Source organism: Falco naumanni, chromosome 1 (genome assembly GCF_017639655.2).
Source record: "Falco naumanni isolate bFalNau1 chromosome 1, bFalNau1.pat, whole genome shotgun sequence".
In the NCBI taxonomy this organism is placed as follows: domain Eukaryota; kingdom Metazoa; phylum Chordata; class Aves; order Falconiformes; family Falconidae; genus Falco; species Falco naumanni.
In genome coordinates, this window is record NC_054054.1 from 111,144,169 (window position 1) to 111,172,092 (window position 27,924).

Sequence of the window (27,924 nt, forward strand, 5' to 3'; positions counted from 1 at the left end):
CAATCAGTGTAATATCTGCAATACACCATAATTTAATTGTCAATATTGCTATTACAATTCCACCAAGCTCTGAACAAGTACTGTGTCCCCACAGGAACACAATACAGCATACGAGGCTACCGCAGAGGTGACAAGATATACCATGAGGTGAGTATTGCCACTGTGCCAGGTTGGCTGTGCAGACCATCCAATACAAAAACAAATTATTAAACAACACAACAAGCTATATCATGCCCAAGCCTTAGGCTTTCGTGCAGTGCAAGTCTCCTTAAACCCTATTCGCATCCCTCTGACTGGATGTTCTCCACAAGCCAAAACCCATGTGTGCACCTAATTTGCAAGGTCACCCACAGCATATGTGGGAGACAGCCACCAGATCTCCGTGGGCAGGACAGTGTCTGCAGGCAGACAGGGAAGGGACTGCACAGCCCTTTCTTAAGCAAAGTTAGCCAAGATTTGCCTTCACTACCTCAGAAAAAGGATGAACCCAAAAAGATTATTTCCTTGGCAGGAACCATCCAAAAGCCAATGTATTAACTGCTATGGGAAGTTTAAATTCATAAAATCACATCACAGAATGATTTGGGTTGGAAGGGACCTTAAAGTTCCAACCCCCCGCAGGGGCCGGGCCACCTCCCGCCAGCCCGGGTGGCTGCCAGCCCCGTCCACCCGGCCCTGAGCCCTGCCAGGGACGGGCACCCACCGCCGCTCTGGGCGGCCTGTGCCGGCGCATCGCCGCCCTCAATGAAGTGTTTTTCCCGCTGCCTGACGCCCCGGGAGGCTGCCGCGCCGCGCCGTGCCGTGCCCGCGGGCCTGCCGAGCCCCCGGCCGCCTCACCCCCACCGCGCCCTGCAGCCGCGGGACCAAGGCGCGGCCCGGGCGGGAGGCGGGCACAGGCCGCACGCCACGGGGCCTCCTGCTGCCCGGGGCCGGAGTACGGACGCTACCCCGCGAGACCCCGCAGCCAGGCCCGGAGGCCGCAGCTGCTGAGGGGCGGGCCGGGGCCGGGGGCGCGCACGGGGGCGCGCACGCCTGGCGCAGGCGCACGGCGGGGCGCGGCAGGCCGTGGCGCGCGGGGCCTACCCGCCGTGAGGTGAGAGGCGGCGGGCCGGCCCCGGCCCGTGAGGAGCGAAGGGGAAGCGGGGACCGTACCGTGGCGGGGAGGAGCCGATCCGGGGCGGGGGAAGCGGGAGGGGCGGTGTCCGGAGAACCGGCGGGGGGTGGGGGGTGGGGGCGCAGAGCGAGATGGCGGGAGCGCGCTTCCCTCACCCGCCTCAGGGGCCGCGCGCGCGCCCGCGCCTGCTGGGGCGGGGCCTCATGGGCCGGGGGGCGCCGCCTGGCGGTGGTGGGGAGTGGGGTCCGCCAGCGGGCAGGGCCTGGGCTGGGGGGTGGGCTAGGTTATGGGGGGCGGAATATGGGGGAGTGGGGACAGGGGAGTGGGTTATGGGGGGAGTGGGATACGGAGGTGGGTTATGAAGGGGAGTGGGGATGGGGGGTGTTATGGGGGGAGTGGGATATGGGAGCAAGGCTGTGGGGGAATGGGGATATGGGAGGTGCGTTATGGGGGGAGCGGGATATGGAGGTGGGTTATGGGGGGAGTGGGATATAGGGGAGTGAGACTATGGGGGAGTGAGGTTATGGGGGGAGTGGGATATGGGGGAGCAGTGCTGTGGTGGAGTGAGAATTGGGGGTGGGTTACGGGGGAACAGGGCTGTGTGGGACTGGAGACTAGGAAGTGGGGTATGAGAGGGTGGGCGGTGGGGGGGGGTGGGGGGTGGGCTGTGGGGGGTGCTGGGGCTGTTGCCAGAGCGGCGGCGCTGCAGGGGGCTCACAGGGTGCAGCGAGTGCCCGAGGCAGCTGGCCGTGCCACTTACGGGGTGAGGAACCCAGCCTGGAAGTTGCTCTTGGTTCTCTGAGGGTCCAAGCGGGGGGGGGGGGGGGTACCCGGGGTTGAAGCAGCTGCCGTCTGTGTGGAGGGGCTGCACAGCTTTGGTGGTGCCCCCCACAGAACCGTGCCTCCTCACGTGGCGCATGGAGGAAAAACGTCTAGAAAGAGAAACATGAGTTTCAGTAAGTGAGAAGCCTGAACCATTCCCAGCATAAATACTTTGTAAAAGTGAGACATTTTAGACATCCCACAGTGGAAAGCAACTCAGTTCCCTGATGGCAGTGTGGAACCTCACTGCACAGATGCTGGTGAATCAGGAGTGTTCACAGGAGCTGCCATGCAGTCAACACTGAAATGTAGTTGGCATGAACACCGTAGATTCTTGCACTGCTGTGTCCTTGCCACGTCTGACCTGTTCATTCTCTTCCCGGTGCCTCTTGGAGGTGCAAAACACCTTCTTGCATAGTGGCTGTTCGTAACTCAGCTCAGCTCCCACCAACAGCCTCCGTTCAGCGCTGCCTTATATGCCCATCACTTTGCATCTCTTCTCCCGCTGTATCCTGTCTCTCCGCACTTGATTTCTTCTCATGCACAGAAAACAGACTCTCAGCCATGTCAAATGGTTCCTGTTACAAAGACTGCTGACATCCCTTTTGCTTTTCTGTCCAGGGCACTCTGGGAACATCTCGTCTGCGAGGGCTGCGTGAGACGTCTGTGGGGAGCGAGCTGCCTTTCCGGACATACTCGTTGGGGCAAGGCTTAGCTACGGGCTGTTAGGCAAGAGGGGTTTTAACTCAGAGGAGCAAGAACATCACTAAGGGAGAGAGATGGAGCGCCTGGCCTCCTTCAGTAGTAAGTGCCTTAAGATGACATTTGGGAAGTGTTTGCCATTGTTTAAAGACATTTGCAGCCGTCTGGGGGGGGGGGGGGGGAGGCACAAAACTATTTGGGCCACAGGGTCACTTCTGTGATCAAATTCTCAAGGGCACCAATACATGAATGATTAAGCAGGAATTCAGGTCTCATTCTTTCTATCTATTTTTTATAGTTGGGCTAGCTGAAATCCATTTTCTTGCAAAAATGTGGCTTGCAACTTGACAGTCTATTTATTTTGACTACTTTGTAATGAACAAAATAAGAAAAACTTGCAGAGCAGTGTTTCATTCCTTGGTCAGCAATCTGAGTAGAGTCTGAGGTTTGGACGGGTTACAGAACAATCTTGCTGATGCCTTTGCAACCACAGCAATATGCTTTACGAGTCAAGCTTGAGGTGGATGGATGGGAGACTGCAGCAGTCTGTGCAGTGTTCGCTGCAAATAAGGTCTTGGGGCTGGTCTGTGATGCAGAAGATGAGCACGGGCACAGGATCAAACCAGGCAGCTAGTGCAGCTTGCTGCGTTGTACCAGGAGGCTGCTACAGAGAAGATTTTCCTTTGAGTCCGTTGCACAAGTTTAGGTTTAGCCCTCAGTGTATCAGGTCTAGAAGGGATGCAGTGCCAGCCTCTCTCTTGCAACTCTAGCTGAACAAGGAACTTTTGTAAGAGGTATTTGGAGAATCTGCAGTAAGAAAGAGGTTGTATATAGTTGAGTTCCCTTAAAATGACTGGGCACAAGTGAATTTAGGTGATTGCAGAACCAGTGCCTTGTTTGTGTTGCATAAGATTTACTTTTGGCTTTGCAGATGACCCTTTTGATAAGCCTCCATGCCGAGGTTGCTCTTCGTACCTCACGGAGCCTTACGTTAAGTGTGCTGAGTGTGGGCCTCCTCCCTTCCTCCTATGTTTGCAGGTGAGTGCAAGGATAAAAGCATAGGCATTAATTTCTTTGAGAAACTCATCAAAGGCCTGTCTGGTGCCAAGCTGTTCCATAAACACATTAATAACTGGTCTCTGTAAACTTGTATCAACACACTTATTTGCTCAGGGACAGGGAAATGACAAAGAAAATGTTGGAGGCTGAAGAATTAAGGCATAAGCAGCTGAAGGAGGTCTTTGTGAAGGCAGCCAAAGCTACCTAAAGACATGCAGTCAGCCTGGCTGTGTAACGGAGCATGCTGCTGCACGTCTAGAGAGGTATTGTTTCTGTTGGGTTTTTTATGGCATGGAAAAGAAAAGCCATCAAAAAACACCCTTTCCCTGTCCCTACACTTTTTTTCCCCCTCTCAAATGGAAAAGGAAATTTGAGGAAAATTTGCAATATTGACGATAATTGTGACCAGATACAGTTCTTTAAAAATTATGTGTGATCTGATAACCACAGAAAGTAGTGCTAGTTTTAATTATTAAATAAATAAGTTTGCATTATTTATGATTAAAAAATGGCAGTAACCTCTAAAACCGAAAAAGGAGCTTAGCTTTGTGTTCAGAGATGTACAAAATACACAAAACCATATTGGGTATATGTTTGTTCATTTATCTGTACTTAAAAAAAACAGAAATTGAACTGTTGAAAATAGCCACAAACAATGCTGGTGCTTTTTAAACAGAGAACCAAGATTAAAGGGGAACTGTGTTTTCAATACCTACAAAATGCTCTGTGCTCTCTTCCTGGAACAATCCACTTTAAAACATACCACCAAGTTTCTTTCACCTGCCTAACTTTGCCATAAATACTTAACAAAAAAGTATGTCAATTCACAGGAGTTATGTCTTGGTGCAAAAGACAAGCAAGATACAAAGACAGAATTAATGCAGTTTTAACAGAGATTCTTCTACCATTTTATGTTTTTTCTAAAATTAAATCAGAAAAGTTGAATATCTTTTTCAGCATATCAGGTGGTCAGTTTTGGATATCCAGCGGTCAGAGAATAAAAGGAAAAAAAGGAAACAGTTAAAATATTTTCAGGACAGAACTGAGACTAACATAATGCTAATCTTTCGTTCTACAGTGTTTCACACGAGGATTTGAATACAAGAAACATCAAAGTGATCACACTTATGAGATAATGGTAAATATTCCTTTTAGAAAACACCTACTCCATCTTGAGCTTTCATAACTTCCCAGGAGTTAGGCCCTCGTTTACTAATATTACACTGAAAAATTAAGTGATAACAATTCTTTGATTCAGAGGTTTAAATCTATTAAAAAAATGAAAAAGTCTTCCTTGAGAACAAAGAAGAATATCCACCTGGAACATAATGGAGTAGTGGAGACATTTAAAGCTACATTTTTTAATTGTGCCTAGGTAGCAAAATGTGTCTCATGGGACTTCCAGTTCTTTAAACATGTGAATCAACTTTTTTCTTTATTCTTGTTTTTTCTTCCCCAAAATTAATCATTTTAAAGTCTTCCATAATTTTTACTGTGTTTCGTAGCGTAACATTGTTGAATTACAGCTGGTGGATACAACATGTAACAGTATATCAGATCTGCAGTGACAAACTAGTTTTTACTGTAGTTGATCCAGTGCCCTAAATAATGCAACAATTCTTTGATCAGATTTCATGGGACATAGTAGAAGTTTAAAACTACCTGTATATTATATACAGTGTTGCCCTGTAGTTTAGAACTTCTTTGCTCTTGGTGTGGTGGATTATAAAAGAGGATCACAGCAGTTTGATTTGCTTTTTTCTTCTCTAGACTTCCGATTTCCCTGTCTTGGATCCTAACTGGACAGCTCAAGAGGAAATGGCTCTCCTAGAAGCTGTGATGGACTGTGGATTTGGAAACTGGTGAGAATTTAGTGGTTCAGCCAACTTCAGTGAATGATGGGTAGTTTTTCCTTTCATTTCACTGGACCTTAACGTTTAATACATCAGTGCACATTGAATTTTCAATGACTTGTTGTGGGTGAGACACTAATTTAGCAGCTGAAGTGGAAGACTGGGGTAGCAGATTCTGTTTTCAAATCTGCAGTTAGATATACAATGAAATTATTAAAGGCTTCTTGTGAGATGCAGGGCGCCTCCAGTAAAGTACAAAGTTCCCTCAGTTCACAGTAAAATCACTGGGTTTTGAAGGAGCTCGACTGTTGCACAAGATTATCTGTGCCTCAGTTTACTCCTATGTAAAAACCAACTACAGAATTTCTTACCTTGTGTGGTTTTGGTTTGCTTACAGTCGACTAGCTAGGTATTGTTATTTTTGGAGGTTCCCTGCTTCTCTGTCATATTTAGGATAGAACACTGGAAGTATTTAGTATTTTTGCATTATGTTCTGTTCATTTCTGTAGTTGATACAGGATTTTTATGCATTTCTAAATGAAGGAGATCTGTAGTCATGAGTTATTTCTCTTCCCCTTCATGAAAAAATAGCTGTATTAAAAGTACAGGACTCCAGACTTCACTGAAACAGAACTGTGAGATCTCACGTGTACCTTGCTGTCATCATTAAGACTGAAAACTGGTTGCAGTTGTGTTCTGCAAGTATGTCTAGTACACTTTGCCCTACTTAACAATACAAGTAATTTTAACTTTTTCCTTAAACACTTGGCTTTTTTCAGCCTTTACCAAATAAAGGAAAAACTGATTTTTCTTCCTGGAATCCCTTGCATCCAGTTTTTAGTTTAACAGAAATTAAAATGATTGCTGCTGGTGGATTAACTTTTTTTTTTAAGTCCTCAACTTACACAACCATTTTATTAAGACAAAACACTTCATATTTCTAGTCAACCACTTTTCCAAGAAAGTTTGGCAAAGATTTCTAGAATGTGTTTTGTACAACTATTTCACTACATGAAAGGGGAAACCACTATCCAGTTAAAATCACAAGAGAAAGTGGAGAAGCAGAATGTGATTCCGGACTATAGAATTTACCATTACCTGGAGTTAGTCAAATGTATAAAAAGCTCTTAAATAACAATACTAAATTTTCAAACATATAAAAAGTTTGGTACATTCCATCAGCCAGGGAGTTTCTTATGTAAAGACAGTGAACTGTGTTGCTCGTGACCACCAGAAAAGTGCTCCCTAGCGCTGTATCAAACGTGTAAGTATTGGCTCAGTGTTAGTCCACAAAATGTGAATTCAGACATCATTGCATATCAGTTCTCTGCACACAATGCAATCAGTCTCTTGTCCAAAATTATCTTTTACCACTAGAGAAAGGAAAAAAAAAACCCTCTTTTTTTTTTTTTACAACAAAAAACCATGTCTGTGTTCTTCATATTAAGCCTCCCCCTCTCCCCACTTCAGGCAGGATGTGGCCAACCAGATGTGTACAAAATCCAAGGAGGAATGTGAGAAACATTATATGAAACACTTTATCAACAATCCCTTGTTTGCATCAACATTACTGAACCTGAAGCAGGCAGAGGAGGCGCAGCACAGCGAAACAGCCATTCCTTTCCACCGTGAGTATCCCCTGCCCACTAGCACATGCAGGGAGCTTCCCCACAAGGTCTCTGCTCTTCCAAACTGGGAATGAGCAGCCTTTGGAGAAAGGCGTGCATGTGCAGTTTGCTTTTATTCCCAAAAGGAGGGCTTGTTCCAATGGCTAACTTCGATAACGCTAGTAGTAGAGTTTTCTTCACAACGTATTAAATCATTGGTGTATCAAATAGGCAAGACTGCCGGTTCAGTGGGAGAAGGGAGGGAACAGAGAGGTCAGATACAAACAGCAGGTTCTGATGAACCTGAAGTTCCTGCACAGCCAGTAGAAACGGTCACTCACAGAAATCACCACAGCAAAAGCCTGGATGCACATAGTCATTTAAAGGACAAGCTACCTCAAAGCTGCTTCACATGTGGCATGACATAACAGCGTGTCCGCCATGGTAAATACCAGTGTTGGTTCTCACCCTGATGCTGGAGCGATTACTTTTCTTGTCCAGTCCCCGCGTAGCAATGGTAACTGGGAAGGGATTTCTACCTGTAAAACATTCATCTGATTATCCACTGTGTACTGGGCCTAACCGCTGATGTGATTTATCATAAAATTACTCTTTAAACTATGCTGATTTCACACCTCTGCCTTTTAAAAAGCGTATGCTAAATTTCAGCAACTTAACAAATTTCCAGTTTTCCTTAAATTTAACATCTTTAGAATTCCCCCAGTCTAGCAGCTGTTCCATTATAAAGCTCCCCAGAACGGCTGGGTAATAAGATTGCTGGGTATCTGGAGGTTTAAATTGAACAATACAGTGGTTAGGGCTAAAGCAGACAATTTTGGTTCCGTCCCTGGCTGTCATTGATTTTTTTATGTGACCTGGGCCAAGACAAATTCTCTGTGCCTCAGCTTGCTTTATTTATAGCATGGGACTTATAATGTTTAGCTCGTTCACAAGTGTGCTGTGAACCTCGGTTCATTATTGTCTGTAAAACTCTGAGCTCCTCAGTTGGGAAGGGCTGTAAAAATCCGGAGTTGTATAGCTTTAATTGCATCCCTCTGTAAATGGCACCCAAAAGATGGCAGATTTAACACCCCCGTTGCTATTAACTAAAAGAACCTGCACGCTGAGTCCGAGTGATCTGCAGAGGTTTACCGGGGGGACACTGAGCTCTGAAATGTAGAGTTTACATTTTATAACCTATTTATTACCTTGAATTTCTGTGTTTGACTTTCGAGAATACTACGAAGATCTCAGATTATTGCATTTTTTCTCTGGGTGAACACAGTCTTTTTCTGAATATAACAATGAATAAAAGCCCAATCAGGTGTTTTTTCTTCAGCTAATTATTCCTGCTTTTCCTGCAAGAGAAACACGTATTTACAGGTTGTTAAAAGAGCCCAAGCCCTACACAACCACTAAAACCCTTTATTTTTTCAGCTGCTGATGATCCCCCACGGCCGACTTTTGATTCCTTGCTCTCCAGGGATATGGCTGGGTACATGCCAGCGAGAGCTGACTTTGTTGAGGTAAGACTCTCTCTCCTCCCATTATTTTAAATTTGCTACTGAATGCAAGATCAGCAAACGCGCACTTGTTTGCCCCTGCCTCTAAGTCTCTACTCTTCGTATAAAGAACATCAGAAGAGGACAAGACAGAGTGATTAAACCAAGGATTTAATTACAGAGGTGGCGCTGCAGGCTTGCAAAGCTGCTAGCAGGCAACCTGTGAGTCAGGGCTTTGTGTGCATGGGCTGTGCGGCATGCTGCTACCACCAGATGTCCAGTAATGAATGGCTCTTATGTAAGCGAACTAGATGTTGTGAATTAGATGCTTAGCAAAAGGGGTCAGCTTCAGCATGCTTCTATTTCGTTTGCCTTAGAGAAGCACATATGAGCCAGATCCAAAGATCACTTGAAAGACCTGCATTGTTTTCCATGGTTTTAGCTGTGGGCCCAGGGCCCCAGTTCCTGTTGCAAAACAAGCTCCTGTACATGAAGTAATGAATTCAGCCATATAGGGGCTTGTTGTTTTTGTACATTTGAGCAGAATTTCCACCACAGTGTGGGAGTCATGGAGATTACCTGATTAATTCTCATTATCCTGTCGCAGCACCCTGTTCCAGTTCCAGCCATGGGGGTGCATATTATACATTCCCTAGTTAAAGCTCCGCTGTGATGTATGTTGCTCAGGGATGGAACCTTGTACAACTGTGTATGAGTAAATATCTCTGTGTTCAGTACTTCTACATGTGCTGAAACTCAGTACCAATTTTTTAATGCTATTTAGTGATAATTTATTAATCACCTCTGAACAGGAGTTTGACAACTATGCTGAATGGGATTTGAGAGATATTGATTTTGTAGAAGATGATTCAGACATTTTGCATGGTAAGTCCCATATTTTTGTACATTGTCTGAAAATAATGTTTCAGAGTGCCTGCGCAGCATTTTACCGGGTCTCTTTTTCTCTACATACTTTTTTAAAAGTGAACATACGTTTTTAATAATCTCATTTCTGTGTGTTGGAATTTGAACACCAGCATTTCTATGGTCCTCACTTTTAAATCTCTTTTAAAAGCTCTTAATCAACTAACGTACTTAGATATAGAATAATGCATTTCACTCACTACTGAAATGTAGCCAGTTGTAAAGTAGAACACGACTGAAACAGAGTAGTCTTCACCAGAGGTAGGCATCACTTTAAGAAAGACACAAATTGTTTTATCCAGTATAAACTCTAGAGAAAGTTTAGCTAAGTAGAAGCAAATTATCTGAGATAGTAATTTCTCTGGAAACAGTTAGCAGTACATCAGTGTTTGAATAAACAGACCTACAGGCCTATTACAAACCAGAAACATCAATGGCTTGATACTGATTCCCCTCCCCAGCTGAAAGATATTCCTTCCATCTGCATAACATTTGTGAACATCGTAGCAAGGCACAACTTTTGTTCTGCTTCAGAAGGAGGAACGCTTTCTCCTCTGTTGCCAACAGCCCTTTCCCATATTGTATCTAGTTTCTTAGAAGATCTGTCACTTATTCTAACCTCTATTGGTTTAGGAAATCTGGTACCGGGAGGGGTATTAATACAGGCAGCAAGGAGGTATGTAGTTTAAGACTTACGTGCAACACACTGAAACTGTTCTGCTCTTGAAGTTTTGTGGTTTTTCATGCGTTAAACGTGCGCACCGAGTTACAGTAGCATTAGCTGTATGTAAATGTAAATGTAAAAAAGCTGACTTTTTTATTGTGAAGAGGATGGTTGTTGTATGAGTCCACTTGCTGCTACTGAGTTTCTCTGGACATAGCTGCCTTAAAATACCAAATAACAGGAATTATTCAAATGACATTTTAATCCATAGAGAGTAAAAGATCATACCTCTCCCCACATTTATGAGTACATATAGTGTTTAAAAGTACTGTGTGTATGCTTCAGAATTCTCCTACCTGTGTCAGGCAGTTCTAAGCTAAAGCCTTAGCGTCCCTTGGAGACAGACAAATCCTGTTACAGACAAACAGTCTTTCCAAACTTAAAAAATCAGTTTGAAATTTAGCAGTGTACACAGAGCTTTAAGGAATGCAGGCTCCCTTGGCTCAGAAAAGGTTATGAGAATCGTATGTCAGTCTCTCTTCCCGTTTAACATTTATTGAATGGGGGACTGGCTTGTGGACATGTCAGGGATTCATCATGCCATCTCTTTTTATTGCTATGAAAAGATATATTTTCTTACTTCCATGTCCTATTCCGAGTCCTGGTAAACTGAATACGCAAAATAAACTCCTAGTTCTGTTCACTAATTGATAGCTTAATATTAATTCAAGCTGGTTTACCAGCATTGTCTTCCATACACCTGTCTTCCTCCCACTGCACAGTTCAGCCATTTAAGATTTCTCCTACCAGCCTCCTGTTTAAGTTGCCGATCTGACTGCAAAAATCAGCTTTCCTCATCTCTTCAGAATGTCATAAAGCTGTGCAGGGCCAGACCCTCTGGTCTGTTCAGCTCCGTGTCCTGTTAGGACCGCAGAGCAGACGCGCAGGAGAACGTAAGAGAAGTATAGGCACATACTTTTCCTGGCATATCTCCACGCTTCCTGCAGATAAGTTTAGAGACTTCATGACCCATGTGTTGTGGTCAGACCATGTTGACCAAAGGATCTGTCCTCCATGAATTTAGTTAACTACTCTTAGAACTATATATATTTGTACTTTTGCCCCCATAATACCCTGTACCAGTGAGTTCCACAATTGAGTTAGGAGTTCTACAATTTAATTATGTGTTGTGTGAAAAACTACTTCCTTCTGTCTATCAAATCTTTTACCTGATAATTTCGTTGGATGTTCTCTAGTTTGTTCTTCAGTTATCTTCGGTATTTAGTATAGGATGTCAGGCATTTGCCTTGTGAACACTGTTTGGCAGAACTTACATGGTGTGACCAACTACATTTTTGATCTCTTAGCTCAGGAACTCTGGCATCTTCCTTCCCACAGCTGTGCTAGATCTGCCCATGTGAGAGAGAATGCCTCTAAAAAATGAAGTCCCAGGGTCTAGCCAGCTGTTTTCCTTTTACATGAGGCATCTTGGGGAGAGAAAGAATTATTCTAAAAGAGTTTGGAATTCGATCTTTCCCTTCTCCAAGCTAATACAAAAAATGAAGGAGGCACATCCTCCCTGATGCTGACTTTGCTTGATTGCTTCAGAATATTTTGCAACCTAATTGTAGGATTTCATACTGTAGAAAATCGCTCAACGTTTGGATCTGAAGGCAGGGACAGGCACTTGGATGATTTGAGAAAGCTTTGTACTTTGTAGTTAACAAGCAGAGGAGGCTGTGAGGCAGCCCTGGAGGCCCAGGATATCGTTATCTCTCATAGGGGGGAGACAGGGGGTCTCACGTGCCCCTCTGCCCCAGCCCTGCCCACTGGAAAACTTCTGACACTAGATCTTACAGAAATGTCCTTGAAAAGCTGCCCTGTGGCTGTCTTCCACACCTGCTCGGGACACATTTTTGCTGGCCAAATAGCAAACTTTTTGTTTGTACAGTAAAGCTGTAAAACAGGGATTTAACATATTTTATAGCCCAGAGAAACCCAAGGGGGGGTCTTGCAGCATAGGTTAAGTATCAGGTTTGTGAAAAAATCCTCTTGTTTGTTTTCCTGGCATACATTAAACCTCACTGGGCCCAAGATTCATTTTCGAAAACTACTTTTATATTCCATTTTCTGAAAGTTACTCAAGCTAGACCTGGAGAACACACCAACCAGCACAATTTCTATGGTCTCTCTTTCTTTCTTTTGTTTCACTAGTCACACAGATCAGTGCTGCAATGTCTAGATTGCACATAACGCAGGAATATTTGATGCTTTCATTGGAATGGAATTCTTCCTTCTTCCCTTTCCTTCACATTGCTCTGCTTTTCTTAACATTTTGTAAAAATCGTTTTATAAAAAGTACTAGGTTTAAGCTGCTTGATCTCTGTTTCCTGATATCATTGCATTTTCCCTGTAACATTTTCCTGTGTCACTCAATGCAAGTTTTCGTTATTCCCACAAGAAAGAAGAGTGCAATTTAATACAAGGTGGAAAGACTCCCAGGCAGCCTTTTATGAGGAACACAGAAACCTGTACCTGCTGACTCACCAGCTCCTCCCACCACACAGGAGGTCACAGACATTGTTCAGTCACTTCTTGATATTAGTGAGATGGTAGAAATTGTATGAAATTTCAATTAGCTTCTTAAACTGTTAACTTTCACTCACTACTTGCAATACAGTAGACGCATGCAAATATATATTGCACATAAACAAAACCATAATGGACAGATCAAAAGAAACAACTAGTTACAAATCTAATTCAGCCCAGAGTGCTTGAGTATTTCATGAATTACAAGTTTTCATCAGACTGGTTTATAACCTTAGTAATTCCTCTTTTTTTCTGGCTTTTTCTCCCTTTGCCTTCTCATGTAAATGATTTTTACTTCTAACACTGGAAGGTAATTGCTGAAACCACAGGTTTAGAAGTGAGTGGAAATAGACTGCAACTCTGGCTGTACAGTAGTGAAATTTAATTTTATAAAATATGAGGCAGTCAGTGTTCTTCTAAATATTACATGATGTTGGTTCTTTTGTGGAAGTTCCTGACATGTTCTGAAGGCAGATACCCTGTTTGCCTAGGTTCCTGCTTTCCTCTAGGGAGAGTGAATTTGGATTGTGGCCATTACGTTTGTACCAATCAAGGCACACACTGGATACACAGCCTGTTTACTTCGATTAGTTTGCATTCTTCCCATTATTGGGGCCTTGCATGCCAAACAGGTTAGCTAGCATGAAACAAAGGTCTCGCTCATTAGTGTTCTGAAAAGTTTTTGCAGGCCAAATGAGGCTGAAGAGGAATGAAAAGGAAAGAAACTGTTTTGGACACACTCTTGAGAAACCAAAATATTTTGATTTTTTGGAATGAAGAAAGGAGCCTTGAATTTCTGCCTATCACTGGATCCTTCAAAGCTGCTTTGACCATCTCAAAGAACCTTATCATTTCCCAAAATGGACACTTTGGAACACAGTGTCAGCTTGGATTATCTTTAATTACCAGTACAAACAACTGCCTCCCTAGTATAATCCATGGGGAAAAAGCACAGGCAAATCATTTTCATTCGTACAGCATCTCTGCTCTCATTTCAATGCAGCATGTAACAGTATAGTAGTCTTGAGTTATTCATGCATTCCAGATTTTGTAGTCGGCTGTTCCTGTGTGAATATGTCTATTAAAAACAAAAGCCCCTCCAAAAGTGCATGTGGCAGCAAATACTAATTTTTCTGGAAGCCGAAGGTCTATTTTTTTCCTTCATTTGTTCTCATGAGTGTTCCTTCCCCTCCCCGGTTGATCGTAATTTCTTTCAGAATATTGTGCGCTCAGGTGAAAGCATCAAAATGCAATAGTTACAGGTGCATAATTACCTGTGATATTTATAGAGGTTTTCCAATGCAATTTCTGCATGTACTTATTAAGATCTGCCCACACAAACCCCAGAAAATAACGTTAGCTTAGCTTGCAGAGGGTTTAAAAATGTAAGAATATTTTCCATAAATTGGCACCTATTCCAACACTTAGTAATAGCTTTCATTCATGTTTAACTTGCTGCATTTCCTAATTTCTTGTCCCCACATTTAAGCAAGAAGGAGAATTTGCCCTGTGCTTGTTCTTAAATTAGGGAACTTGAATAGCTCTTTATGAAAGTACATGATGATTCTTCAACACACTCATTTTGCAAGAAATTTGCAAAAAGAATTAAGAATATTGTATCAGCCCTCCTGTCTTCACACATAATCTTTTGCTCCTAGATGAACATCAAATCAGTCTTGTATAAATTAAAGATTTTTTGGTAATACAGGATCAGTAAGTGTAACTCAAAACTGTTTGCTCCTGAGCTGATACACACAGCCTTTGGGCTTTAGCTGTCCCTGTTCGTAAGGAATTTTATTACCCAGAGGACTGCACAGATGAATTGCCTAGAGGCTCGGGGCTTCCTGGTGTTTACATATAAATGCATATTTTAAAATAGGCACATAACCACACTTCTTTCTTAATTGCATTATTTATTATTTATTGAAGAGTGCAATCAATAAACTCCCAGTATCAGTTTTGCTCTTTTCTTGTAACTACAGAGGAAGGAGTGGATTCTGGATTCTGTCACACTTGGGCCACCCCTGATTCCACAGCGCAGTGGGCTGAAAGGGGACGTGCTCTTGCTTAGTTTCAAAGAGCTGCATGTTGTCTCTACAGACTGTAAACCCACTGTCAAGTCTGAAGCCTCTTCCTTCTGAGAGCATATTGAAATGATTAACGTAAAGGAAAAAAAGCCAGCAAAGAAGTGGGCCAACTCTATGCTTATTTAATGACCTAGAATTTTTGAGTTATTTAACAAAATGTGGGAAGGGAAGGTAATAGGTGTCTCCTTATCTCTTCTTTCAAGAATTTACAAAAAAAGTTTATTAACGAAATGGTTACAGGAAAAGAAGCTGAAGGATCTCCAAGTGGATCAGCCAGACTGCAGACAGATTTGATTTTGAAAAGGATATGATTTCTAATGAGCGTGGCTTTTTCCTGTGCTTCTTCACATTGTCGTGAACTATTCTCTTTGTTCTTCTGGCAGACAGATAAGTCTAGAAGTTAACAAGCTACAATCTTGTAGATGTTTTTAAGAACTGTAGGAAAGGCTACTTTGAATCTTCACAGTTCAGAACTGTTTCTTTCTATTTTTTGGAGTTCTTGTTCTGTGCAAAGAAGCCTTTATCCACAGATGATACCTCAGATCCTTAAATCTGATAATTTCGCCTTTCAGGAGAAGGAATACTTAACAACTGCACGTGTAAAGGAACAAATAAGTGCTAACAGTAAAACAGTCCAAGAAGGAGGAGGAAAAGAGTTCTGAGGATCTGCCCAGGTTCATATTTACAGGCAGTAATGTATGTGGAAGGAGTAAGCAAAAGAAAGCTTTGACAGGTAGCATGTCTAGCCTGCAGAAGGTTAGCCTCTAGTGAGTTTATGTCCCTGTACAATTGCCACAGGATTTTTAAAACAGCAAAGCAGAGTGACCATTTCAGCCTACCGTGAACATGAAAGCTTGAAAATTAGCCCAGTACAGTGATTACTTATGTATTCTGCAATTATTTTTTATTATTATTTTGCAGCTCTGAAGATTGCAGTTGTAGATATCTATCACTCCAGGTTAAAGGAAAGACAGAGAAGAAAAAAGTGAGTTTTCAAGCAGTAATTTTGTTCCTTTGCTTCATTACCATGTTTTGGTCCCCAGTGTTGTCCCAATACTAAACTTAATTGATTTCCTATAGCAACCTTCCGGACAATTCCCATGCATGGAGACCTTCTGCTATGAGATTTGCATGACAGGCTTCATCTTGGATGTGTGGTTCTCCTTCTGTGCACAGATTAAGATCAGGCACGTGACTTTAGCAATGGTACCAGCCCAGAAAACACAGATTAACAGACCCTGATTGCTTATTTGTACACATGGTTGACAAAGGACCTCTACACACCATAACTCTCCTTTAAACTCTCAAAACAAGTCATTAATTGTGAAAAACCTCTTTCCCAGTCCTTTTTACTGCACGAAAGTCGTGTACACAATGCTCTTCATATTACTATCCCAAATCCAGTTATACATAAATAACTAAACTTCTTGCAACACCTTATGAGATCACATAGCCATTTTGCAGAATGAGAAACTAAAATACTATCTGGGAAACCAACCATAGATCCAGGGCTAGGAACCAGAACAGAAGAGGCAAATCTCTTTTCTTTTTGTTCCCTGAGTGATGCTTATGAACTAAGCATAATTCATTTTCTACTTCAGGAAAAAAAAGCAAGCTGCCAGTCTGTGACTAATTACTAGACCCCTCTTTCTCCACAGAAATGTTTGCATCATTATTTTTAATTCTTAGTGGTCCATAAGTTACTTTTCCACAATGTGTACTGAAGATAACTATACAGCTGACCTGAGTTTGAATAATTTATTCAGTTCATTTGACAGCTTTCTAGAATGACTCAATTTATTCATTAAATTCAATTTTATTATAACTTTCAAATACTTTGTTCAATATTTAAAATTATATCTTGCTGAATTACTCCCTCCTGGAAGAATTAGTAATTTGGAGTAAGACTCCTCTGTTCCTTTTCATAATACAGCATCGTTCTGCTGAATGACAGGTAAGAGTTGATATGTATCAACCAGGTTCTTTGTAATTCATAAATAAAAAATATTTACGTGGCATGATTTCCATTATGATAAATCATGTCACGCTGAAAGAAAGTGCCATAAGGCTCAGTGACATAACTCAAAACGGTGTCAGTTTTTGTAAAGTTTCTGCAGCAGGATGGGACAAAAATCTGGAAAATGACGTAAAAATGCTGATGTCACTCTCAGAAAGGCTTCTCCACATGGGACAGGAATGTTCTTTTATACATACTGAAGAAAATGTAATGGATTATAGAGAGCAAATTCCAACCTGACCTTGACAAGCTCAACATTGTAGTATCTCTTATCATTAGCAAAAGTCGTGTGTTTGTCGAATTGCCACATAGCAGCGACCACATGACATTTGCTGAAACCTCTGACAAATTTATTTCTTATACACTTGTGAATATCTGACCTGCCTTTTTCCTCTGCTCATTTCCCTGATCCTGTCAGGAGCGTTTCAAACTTACGAGTTACCTAAATCATTTCCCTCTTTTTAAAATCTAAGCTGTCGTGGAGAAATTCCTTCATCCCACTCCCGGTGGTGAAATTTACAGTCCATCTCTCACCCCTGCTCTCACAGAAGGACGTTTGTCTCCCTCAAGCTGGAAATCACGCTTCACGAGACATTCCTTTGCCTCCAGTTTTGGAAGGACAAGTTATAAGACACTGTAGATGTGAAATCTGTGCCTAAAGAAGCAATTTTGAACCTTTAAAGCAATTGTAGCTCCCTTTGTGCTCAGTACTGTCTGAGTTGGACTAATGCACACCACTATCCAAAATTTACCCTGATTAAAGCCACACTGCATCACTGCATCATGCGTCTCCACTAGTCAGCACAAAGGTTATGGAAATTTCGTATGTCTTTAGTTTTAGACCCCTCTGTCGGTCAAAACCAAAGTGTCTTCTGAAGCCTTTGTATTTATGAGGTAATACATGAGTTAAATGCCTTTTCCTAACACCATTTTTCTCTCAATTACAGAATTATAAGAGATCATGGACTAATCAACCTCAGAAAATTTCAAAGTGAGTATCAGGTGTAACTGCTTAACTTTAAAGTAGCCTCTGCTCGGGAAGCAAAACTTCACATGTTCTCTGTCTCCAGTGCACCAGTGTGGTTTCTTCATACTGGACCATATTCAGATGGTCTGAATTCCAGCAGATTTCCTGCCCCGACTGTTTCCAACCGGCTGGCTCTAACTACTCCCAGCTCTGTTTTAGTCATTGTCTCAGAATTGCTTTTCAGAAGCATTTTGGGCTCCACTGAGGAGGGAGAGGGGTGACGGTGAAATCTAGGCTTTCTAAGTGCATCTCACTATCCTAAGTGCACTTCACTATTCTATCATCCTTTATGCTTTTAGAATTTTAAGGGATGTGTAATTTTGTTGCTTTTTACTCAGCAATTTGTAGTTGTGACACCGAAATGGCCAAGAAGTGTACCAGATCTGGATCTCTGGGCAGTTCACAGGGGCTGGGTAGTCACTTCACGTTCCACTGAATTTATTTTCTTCTCCCAGTAGGAGTGATAAAAGTGTGTTGCTTTTTCCCCCCTCTAGTTTTGGAAAGGCGATATCCAAAGGAGGTTCAAGACCTTTATGAAACAATGCGACGGTTTGCACGAATTCTTGGACCGGTAGAGCATGATAAGTTCATTGAAAGCCATGCATGTAAGTACCTTGAAGATTTTAGCATGTTTCTTCTTCAATAGGCTTAATGAGCGGTTGCATCATCTGCAATCTTTCCTAAATATATACCACTCCTGGAGGGCAGGAGGTTATTTGTCTCCTCCTCCCCCATCTACCTACCTCAGAAAAACAAATACATTTGTGGTTTGATACATTATATAGGCAGCAAGTGTTTTTTTCCACTAACTTAGTCTGAGTTCTTTGTTTGATTTCACAGTTGACTGAACATTCTGGTCATGTGTTAGAAGTAATATTTTCTTATCAAAAGACCACTATTCATTTACTGGGACTCTGTATCAGTGAGAGAACAAAATCCCTAGAATTTATGTCTGTATTGAGAAACCAGGAGCTGGCAGCAAATTGTGAGTTCTTTGAAAGATACACGTTAAACCATTATGTGTGTACATAATTATATAGTACTGAGGTCATTATGTCCCTTACCTTAAAGGGAGAGGCATTGTTCCATCACCGAATCATCTTGAGTCTTTATGCATAATCATAGCATGCATTTAGGCAAATTCCAGTACGAGTCATTACATCCTGCTTAATTCTGTGACTTAAACGGGGAGAATTGTTGCTCATTAGAAGGAACAAAGCACTTAAACAGTTGTGACTGTATTTGCAGGACACTGTGTGTGAAATACCAAAAGTATGACCCAGCAAAATCATGAGTCCCACATGTGAGTGCTAGCCCTGGAACCCAGTTTTGTTGTTGTAGTGACAGCGAAGTCCTCAAGTTAACCTGATAGCCAAGTACACGAATTACACAGATCTCCCGAGTAGTATGAGTAAACAAATTCGAGACAAGCAAACTTGCTCACTGTAAAAGTAAGCAATGCCTGGAAGCCAGCTGATAAAAGCTATAGGCAGTGAATATCTCTGAGCAAAAGGAACACAGGTATTTAATCTTACTGACTCCCGGAAAAGAGTTGTCTGCAAGGAAAAGTTTTGGAAGGTCCAGTTATGAAAATCACAGTTCAAAGACAATATTAGATGCTCTGAGGAGCCTGGATTAAGTAGTTTTTCAAAACTACTGAAATGCATTCCAGAAATCCTACATTATGGTTATTTGCCTTGTCCAGGATACAGCAAAGGAACTGTCAAAGCATGAAGATAAAATAACTTTTCTGAGCACACAAATGCTAGAAACCAGCTTAAATCTGTGATGGAGGAGTGTTAGGACACGGTGAGTTTGAGATCTGATACAGACTTGTGCAGAGAGGTTAACCCTGTCTGTGGTTCTATGTACTTCATAGCCGAACCGTGTAGACAAGTGAGAAACAGCAATGTTACACCACAGCTGACTGCCACCCCCACTGACCCACATTTGTTTTTTGGATTTCCCTTCTGCTTACTCTTGGGGTAAAACAGTGGAATTTGAGCTGCGAAGGGAAATAAAGCGACTACAGGAATACAGAGCAGCAGGAATCACCAATTTCTGTAGTAAGTACCTGATGCATTATTCAGCCCATTCCCATTCATCAAGGTGCGGAAGGATGATTTTACAACATTTAGGATGTGTTGAATAAAAAGACACTTACTTTTGAAATACGTTTGCTAGCTCTTCAACTGAGCAAGTCTTTAGCAATAATGCTTCAGTCCAGCTGTGCTTTTTTAAAGCTACTTTGAGCCATCAGCTTGGAGAACGTGCTGTCTAGCAGAGCTCTGCTTTAGCCACCACTTCGCAGCCGATTCAGACAAAAAAACGTCATGGCACAGTGGTCTCCAGTGCTTTATCTCTGGACACTTTCACTGGCTGTCAACAAGCGTGATATCTGGAGAGAGGCCTAAGACCTCTACATAAATGAAATGGCCTGGTTTATCCCAGACTTGGATCATGGAAGCCTTTTTTTGTTTGTTTTTGGCCTGAAATTAATAGCGGGAGGGGTGCAGGGTGGAATCTAATACCTTCTGATGCCAAGTAGTTGTCATGAGGGAGAATAGCTGAGCCTGGTCCAGAGCTAGAGAACAGTTTCTCACTGATTTCCTAAAGCAGAAAACCCAACAGTCTGAAAATGTTGACCAAGGCAGCTGGCAAGAACGTGGTGTCTGTTTGCCGTAGGTGCCAGAACATACGATCACCTTAAGAAGACAAGAGAGGAGGAGCGCCTGAAGCGCACTATGCTTTCTGAGGTCCTGCAGTACATCCAGGACAGCAGCGCCTGCCAGCAGTGGCTCAGTCGACAAGCTGATATGTACGGTTACAGTAAGGCTGGGAGTTTTACACACCTGTGCTTTAGTCAGCTGCATCAAACACATTTTGCTGTGTGACAACAAACACGTTCCCAGTTTATTGCAGTAGGAACAGTCCACAGAATTCAGCGGGGCGAGAAACTGCAGATAGGAGCAGTGGTGCTTGTTGCACTGCAGACAAGGAGTGACTAGTAAGGGCTCAAAGCCTCGCTTGTCTGTATTTTTATATTTCAGGAACTTAACTGCTGTTAATAAAGTCATGGAGGGAAATGAGGTCTTTATGGATATTAATGAAGGCACAGATGACACTTTAAATGTTTCAGATGATTTTAGATGTAGCAGCATTATTAATGTGTAGTCACCCTGCATAAGCACTTTGATTTAGGGAACAAGCTGCAATGCAAAGGAAATGCATCCTGTAAGCCACATGGTCGGAGAAGATGATCTGTAATTTCCCCAGTCAGTCTCCACTGAATTTTTTATTGTCCTAGCCATCCCCTCCCTTTGGTTTTGGGTTGGTTTTTTTTCTTTTCTTAAAACAGGTTCCAGGCATGGTCTTCAATCTGGGAGTGCTAAATATTTAGAAATCCTGTTGACTTCAGATCAGTGCCTGGGTTATGCAAGTTGAATTGTATAATTATTGGAGTTGGGGAAGAAGTAGTTTCAGGGCCAATATATGCAGTTATTCTTAAAAAAAACATGAAGGCAATTTGAAAATTTCCTTTCTTTTCAGTGATTCCGGCCTGACTCCCACAGTACCAGTTCCTTCAAATTCAGGTAACTGTTAGATGACGATCTGTGATAAAAAGCCAGCCATACATAAGTAATATTGTTCTGACAGCCTGCTGGAGAGTGGCTCTTTTGCTTGAGTGCTAAAGCATCAGTCCTTAAGCCTCATAGTTAAGCACTGCTTAAGTCAACATTACCTCAATCTGCAGCTCATTCCACGTGCAAATCCTGTAGGAGTTTTTGATGAATTTCTAGATTTTTCTGACTACAGGTAGAAAACCTATTCTAAAGCTACATTAACAAGGCAGGAAAGAATTTTCACACGAGAACAACATTTTATCTTTAAAAGATCAAGCTAATCCAGGTTTTTAGTGAAGCTGTATAGCACATGCCATATGACCCTGACAGAAAGCAGATTTGGGAGGGCAGAACACCAAAAAACAGTTGCTGAGGAACAGGCCATGGGTGCACCAAGCACCCCAGAGTGACAGAATGAGATGGCACGGGTTGCCTATGCAACTTCAGTTTTCCTTTCCTATGAATATGCTTCTATGTTCTTTAATTCCGTAACCGCAGACTGTGGCTTTCTGTTGCCAAGAGGAACCCTAGTTCTTTCAGTGCTCTGTGAGGACAGATTCAGGGGTCAGTCAGAGCCCTTGTGGACAAGACTTCTATGAAATCCCATCTCATTTGTTGAGGCCACAGGGTGATGTGCAATGAATGAGACTACGATAAAGTTTTACTATAAGGCTGTTAAATGTTGCCAGGGAAAACTGGCTTCTAGCTCTCTCTCTCTGCGTCCAGTTTTTATGTGGATGCTAATAAACAGCTTGAACCAAACTTCTCAGAGGTGGACAGCAAGTCTATATGTTCTTCCTCATTTCTGCCAGGTACCTTGGGAATTTGGGTCAGAATACCAAGCAATTAGTCATTGCAGCAAGCACTATGTTTTAAACATACTTGGTGATCACTGAGATCTGGTATTTTGGAGACAAAATAGCATTGTGTATCTCAGGCCAGGCATCCAGAGCCCATGGAATGGGGACAGTACCCCCCCCCCCAGCTGAAGGGCTAGTGTAAAGAATGAAAATAATTTTTTGTGAAGTATTCAGTGGCCCATGAAGGAGAAGAGCCCAAGAGAACATGAAATGTTTTGCCTATGGAACTCAGACAGCGTGCATTGTTTACAACCAGTATCACATGTTGAACAAAACCCAAACAAAATACCATATAGTTGCTAATTAAGCAAACATCTTGCATATTGAATAAGGCAAGAATACTGTGGAAAAACTGCCACGTGTCTATATAATTAAAGGCTGCATCATACTGAATATACAAGAGGGCAAATTAATGTTGCTTAACTTCACTTCTAGATTTTGAGATCTTGACTTTGCAGCCTTAATATGTTTTCTTCAATATAATTTGTGTAATTTCCTAGGTTTGTAAAAGAGTAAAACTGTATTCTATCATGTCTCATCATAGCAAGCTCGTTCCAGGCCATAGAAAGAGGAAGCAGTGGTTCAAAATAACTTCTGCACCTACCAGAGACTCACTGCTCCGGCTTCTTTCTAGCCCTTCAGTGCTCTCTCTGGTCAGGCTCCCCTCACCCAGCCAGGCTCCCATCTGTTCCCTACAGATGCATGGGAGAAAAAAAGAGAGACTCCCCAGTCCCAGAGGTGGGGACCCAGGCAGGGCCGGGTCTGGAGCAGCAGCCAGCACAGTCCTTGGGAAAATGGAGCTGCAGCTTTCCCAAGATCTCATCACTTTGCCAAATTTGGGAAGTTTGCCCTGGGATAGAGAGACCTATGTCTAACGGGGCTAAATATGCAACCTGCAGCATGGGGGCAACTTTCTATAAATGTAAATTAATAGCCCTAGCTTTGTTCTGAGCTCTGGAAATTAAAACAGAAATGCTATTAGGAAAAAAAAACCAACAACCAAACCTGCAAGTGGAAAGCCCGTGTGAAAGTTTAAGCTCCACCAGTTAAAGTTCAGCAAAGTTATAAACAACGGTGAAAGTGAGAACTATCAGACTACCTTGTAATAGATTTTTGTTTCAATATCATAACAGACAAAAATACATGCACAAACTGCATTTGCTTTACGATATTTGCATTGTACTTAAAGGCCTTTAAAGAAAACTCTGCTTCATGAAGTTGTCAGTAACGCCGGAGAAATTTTCTGCCAATCACATGAATAGATCTCAGCATCTTTGTAAGATGCTGGTTTCACACCCGTTGGGAGCTGGCCCTGTGTGCTGTGCACACCCTCCGCAGGCACTGCCCGCCCTAACCCCAGCCAGAGCAGCCTGTGCAGCCAGAGGTGCAGCCCAGCCAGCCACAGCCCCTGCCCATTTGACAGAAAACTTGCTTTCCAGTTCCTCCTGCGAGCCAGCTTAGCAGTGCAAGAGGCCTCGTGCGAGTATTCGCAGTGCTATGTCAGCTACAAAACCGTACCTTTTATCAAATCAGTGAAGGTTTTACGCTGAGCCCTAAATAACCCATGTCTATAAACACTCAGATCATACTGGCTTAACATCACGGGGATGTAATTGCCTCTGTGATAACACAGCTAAGGAACCGCCACCGCCGCACTGCTCAGAGGTCCTCAGTGTTTTCCCTTCATGTCTCTGCAGGTAGACGGAGCGCCCCACCACTGAACCTCACGGGGCTCCCAGGCACTGAGAAACTCAACGAGAAGGAGAAGGAGGTGAGGAAGGGAACAGAATGGAAAGATAGTCTGTGTACAACTTTCTCTGCACAGTGCAGGGGTGCTCACACCATCTGTCTCAGGTGCTGTGAATGTCACCTCAGTTATACGCCCTGACTGCTCTTTCCTGCTCATAAAAATCATTCAGGTTTTCCAGTTGGCTTCTTAATTTCAGTTACCGTACTATACGCACAGCACAGCTGCTGCACATTAGCTTATTTAGCAGAGAAAGGTGGAGAGCACCAGGGTGTTATTATGTGCTATTAGAACATCCAGAGTATGACATCCTCTCTGCCTCTGTTGTGAGGCCGAGGCGAGCAGGAGGGTTATTTTTTCTTAATGAACATTGGTTTTGAAACCGGCAGAGGATTTCATCAAGGGCTTCACCGGACAGATCACTGAAACTGAATAGCGGAGTGCTTTCATTAGAGGTATCTCACAGCCAAACCTCAACCAGTTATCACTGGTTTTTCACTGTAACGCTAACGTGACCCACGGAGGTGGTAACAGTGTATTGTTCTTTTCATGTGGTTTTTTTCCCTTTTTGTGCTTTACAGTGCATATACCAAGCTGTTTGTATGCGCATGTGCAAAGGATGGAATCTGGCTTTCTTTAAGCCATGGGTTCTTAGCGGTGAGCTCAGCCTGGCGCTGAGATGTGCGGTCCCGTATGGGGTGCACCTGTATGGTCACCTAAAGCAATCGGTGGCACAGGGAAGGTAACACAGTGCAGACAAAAACGGGGCTGCAGCCCCCAGAGAGGCAAACAGCGAGCAAGGGGCCTGCCCTGTGTTTGTAGCTCAGTTTCTTCTGCATCCCAATGCAGGCTTGCCCTCTACTTCAGTGAAAGGCAACACTGGAAAACTAATGAAATAAAAGATTTTTGGGTTGTTTTTTTTAAATAATCTGTTCTTAGATTGTCCAGAAGGCAGATGTCAGTGTATGTGAATTGCAGATGTATTTCAGACTTTTCCCTCTGCGTAAAAGCTGTTTCCCCTTCACTGGAGATGGCAGCATTGAAAATCAGATCACAGATTCGCCATGGAACATGGCATTTCTGGCTCCACTCAGCATATAAATAATTGCGACTAGGACATTAGTGTATATGGGGAATCTGATTTCCTCGCCAGCTGAGACATAAAGTCTGAGTTCCTCCAAATTCTGCAATTTCCTATCAATGAGGAACAATTATTAAGCATTTCCTTATTAAAAGGAGGAGACAGCCAGTACGTCCATTGGGAGCGGTACAGCGCGCCATCTAGAAGGCGGCTGGTATTTGGGAGCTAACTGGGAGCATCGCAACCCACCAGCAGCGCACAGGGGCATGTGAAAGCGATTCCTTTTACCAAACTTCCAAACGTGTAATGCCCTCCCCCCGCACGGTTTCCATCCTAGGCTTGGGGCGGGAGGGGGGGGGAGGCGGCGTTGTGTGCATCTGCTTTTGTAGAAAGGTATTAAAGACTTAGTCTGCAGGGGATTAATAGACAGCTGCCCTCCCTGGCTCTCGTCCAGCACGCTGAATTGCTGGTTGCAAGTCTCTTTGGCATGTGTACTTCCCGTGGTTTGTAAAGAACAACGCCCACACAGGACACACTCATAGTTACGCTCCTGTGAGCCCAGAGCTTGCTTTCATCCTCCTAGTTTATTTTTTAAGTCAGGAATGTTTTTGAATGCAGCAGCCAGCAGGCTCCTCCCCTCCCTACCTGTGGATCGAAACAGCTCATAATGCAATTACTGTATGCCTCCCCCATACAAAAAAAAAACACCCCACACATTTAAAACGTTTTCAGGGAAATATTCACAATGTTACTAACTTCCCCAACAGGCATCATGGAATGAAAGAGCATGACAAGTGTTACCGTTTATTAACTTCACCTTTTGTTTTCCAGCTCTGTCAGATGGTGAGGTTGGTCCCTGGAGCCTATTTAGAGTATAAAGCTGCTTTAGTGAACGAGTGTAACAAACAAGGAGGCCTGAGACTGGCGCAGGCGAGAGCACTCATCAAGATCGATGTGAACAAAACCAGGAAAATCTATGATTTCCTTATCAGAGAAGGGTACATCACGAAAGCCTGAGGACAGACATCATTGCTTTGGCTGGAGCAGGCAGATGTGGAGAAGCTTTGAAGTCACTTTGACAGCGCTGAAAGATTTTAACAGCGTTGAATGAAGGACATTTCCTTTTGTTTAAAATCTTTTGGGGCTTTTTTTTTTTTTTTTGTAAAAACAAGTAGGGAGCTTTGTTGAATTGTATGAATACTGACATTTCTTTGTCTGGTTTCCTTTTGACTCTGCTGTTTAACACTGCTGTTGTCAGAATTATGCTGCCACGTAGCACTGGAAAGAATCATATGCCATATAAGCTAATCTTTAAATGTGAATGGGCATTCATTTCTAACACCTCTTGTAACTAAAAAGAGAATCACGGTACTTTTATGCTGACAGCGACACAGAATACGGGCAGAAGAGCAGCACATAATAAGAGTCACCGTTTGACTTTGTGTGAGTACAGGGGTATGGAAACACAGTCCCCTCCCTTCTTGTACTCCTTCCTAAAAGTGTCAGCTTTCAAAGGAGATAGCACACGCCTGAGGATACAAAAATAGAGCTTGCAGTGGTCCAGTCTTTTTAACTTAATTGTGATAAAGGATGGGAAAGGACATTGCAGGGAAGCTCCTCAACAGTTGTTACTTTTATGTGATATTAGCACATACCACAGCATGAGAGCACTGTACAAACCAATCAGCTTCATCTGCTCACCACCTGATTTGTGATTGTCAAGTTATATATAATCCCTCAGCTTAGATCTGGGTTGGAAAGGCTGGATGTTGGAAAGGCTGGATGCTACAACCGGAGCAGCCTTTCGCAACGTAAATCAAAAGACGCTCAGGACCCCGACATTCGCTCGCAAAAGGTAACGGGGGAAGAGCAGCATGAACCGCCCAGAGCGCGTGCCCAGCCCTCCTCTTGGTGGGACCTTATCCCCTCGGCTCACCGCGAGAGCGATGACATGCCCAGCTGACCAACAACGCGATGACGAGGTACAGCAAGTTACTCCACACACACACCCCCTGTCACATCAAATGATCCATGGTACGACTTCAGCGCCAAACGTTTGTATTTGAAAATACAAGTGGATGCTGAAGACGGTTCTTTTCAGATGCAGCTTGGCGTGGTTCACTAGGCAGTGAAGTCTTTATCCGGCAGCTCCATTGCCGACCTGCAACACTCAAATGACATCCCACGATTAACCGAACAGCCAAAGCAGTGGGATGCTGGGTGCGCTCACATTTGGGGTCTTGTGTAGAAAAGCCTAACTGAGCTACGACGATACTGATACCTATTTCAGGTGTTCAGGTTTGAGGTTTGGGGTTTTTTTCCCCCCCAAGTGTAATTATCCTGTGTACCTGAGGTGCTACTGAATGTGAAGTATTTTGGTTTGTAATAAAATCAAAATGACTTGAAACAATCTTAACATCTGCGTTCCTGGACTCTGAGTGAGACTGTAAAGGTCACGCAGCTGCCTGTATCTATATCCATCAGCTTCTCACCACGAGAGAGAAGAGATAAATGCACAACGGTGGCTGTATGGATGTGACCACTAGATTACCCGGAAAATACAACTATTTAAAGAAAAGCAGCAGTAATAAACTACTGTGGAAGATTAAAGTCTGTAGGAATTTGAATCTGTATAGTCTGGGAATG

The 27,924-nt window shown here is 43.1% G+C and overlaps 2 protein-coding genes across 4 annotated transcripts in view; one reads left to right on the forward strand and one right to left on the reverse strand.

Moving 5' to 3' along the window:
- The window catches only part of ACACA (acetyl-CoA carboxylase alpha), a 148,031-nt gene extending 146,798 nt beyond the window's left edge, over window positions 1–1,233 (reverse strand). The window contains exon 1 of the mRNA XM_040577878.1: window positions 1,153–1,233. The gene's annotated coding sequence lies outside the window, so the exon portion shown is untranslated. The remainder of the gene's footprint in view (window positions 1–1,152) is intronic.
- On the forward strand, window positions 317–27,685 carry TADA2A (transcriptional adaptor 2A). Of its 3 annotated transcripts, none has more exons than XM_040577951.1 (16): window positions 993–1,093; window positions 2,558–2,740; window positions 3,570–3,676; window positions 4,776–4,835; window positions 5,468–5,559; window positions 7,021–7,178; window positions 8,595–8,683; window positions 9,472–9,544; window positions 15,845–15,908; window positions 17,888–17,931; window positions 18,462–18,572; window positions 19,962–20,033; window positions 20,653–20,785; window positions 21,517–21,560; window positions 24,148–24,221; window positions 26,110–27,685. In XM_040577951.1, the coding sequence occupies exons 2-16, from the start codon at window positions 2,716–2,718 to the stop codon at window positions 26,293–26,295; spliced, it is 1,332 nt and encodes a 443-aa protein (XP_040433885.1). In that variant the 5' UTR covers window positions 993–1,093; window positions 2,558–2,715; the 3' UTR covers window positions 26,296–27,685. The 3 variants fall into 3 exon arrangements, 2 of the variants coding, with proteins under 2 accessions (XP_040433885.1, XP_040433893.1); XM_040577959.1 differs by lacking the exon at window positions 993–1,093 and adding an exon at window positions 1,811–1,877; XR_005825263.1 differs by lacking the exons at window positions 20,653–20,785; window positions 21,517–21,560; window positions 24,148–24,221; window positions 26,110–27,685 and adding an exon at window positions 19,673–19,776 and having other exon boundaries at window positions 317–1,093.
- The last annotated feature ends 239 nt before the right edge of the window (window positions 27,686–27,924 follow it).

What these genes read in the sequence shown, in the direction of transcription:
- TADA2A (XM_040577951.1), top strand. Translation starts at nt 2,716, where the DNA reads ATGGAGCGCCTGGCCTCCTTCAGTA. An exon ending in CGAGAGCTGACTTTGTTGAG is followed by an intron (nt 8,684 to 9,471) that starts GTAAGACTCTCT and finishes ACCTCTGAACAG; the next exon opens with GAGTTTGACAACTATGCTGA. An exon ending in GTTCATTGAAAGCCATGCAT is followed by an intron (nt 18,573 to 19,961) that starts GTAAGTACCTTG and finishes GGGGTAAAACAG; the next exon opens with TGGAATTTGAGCTGCGAAGG.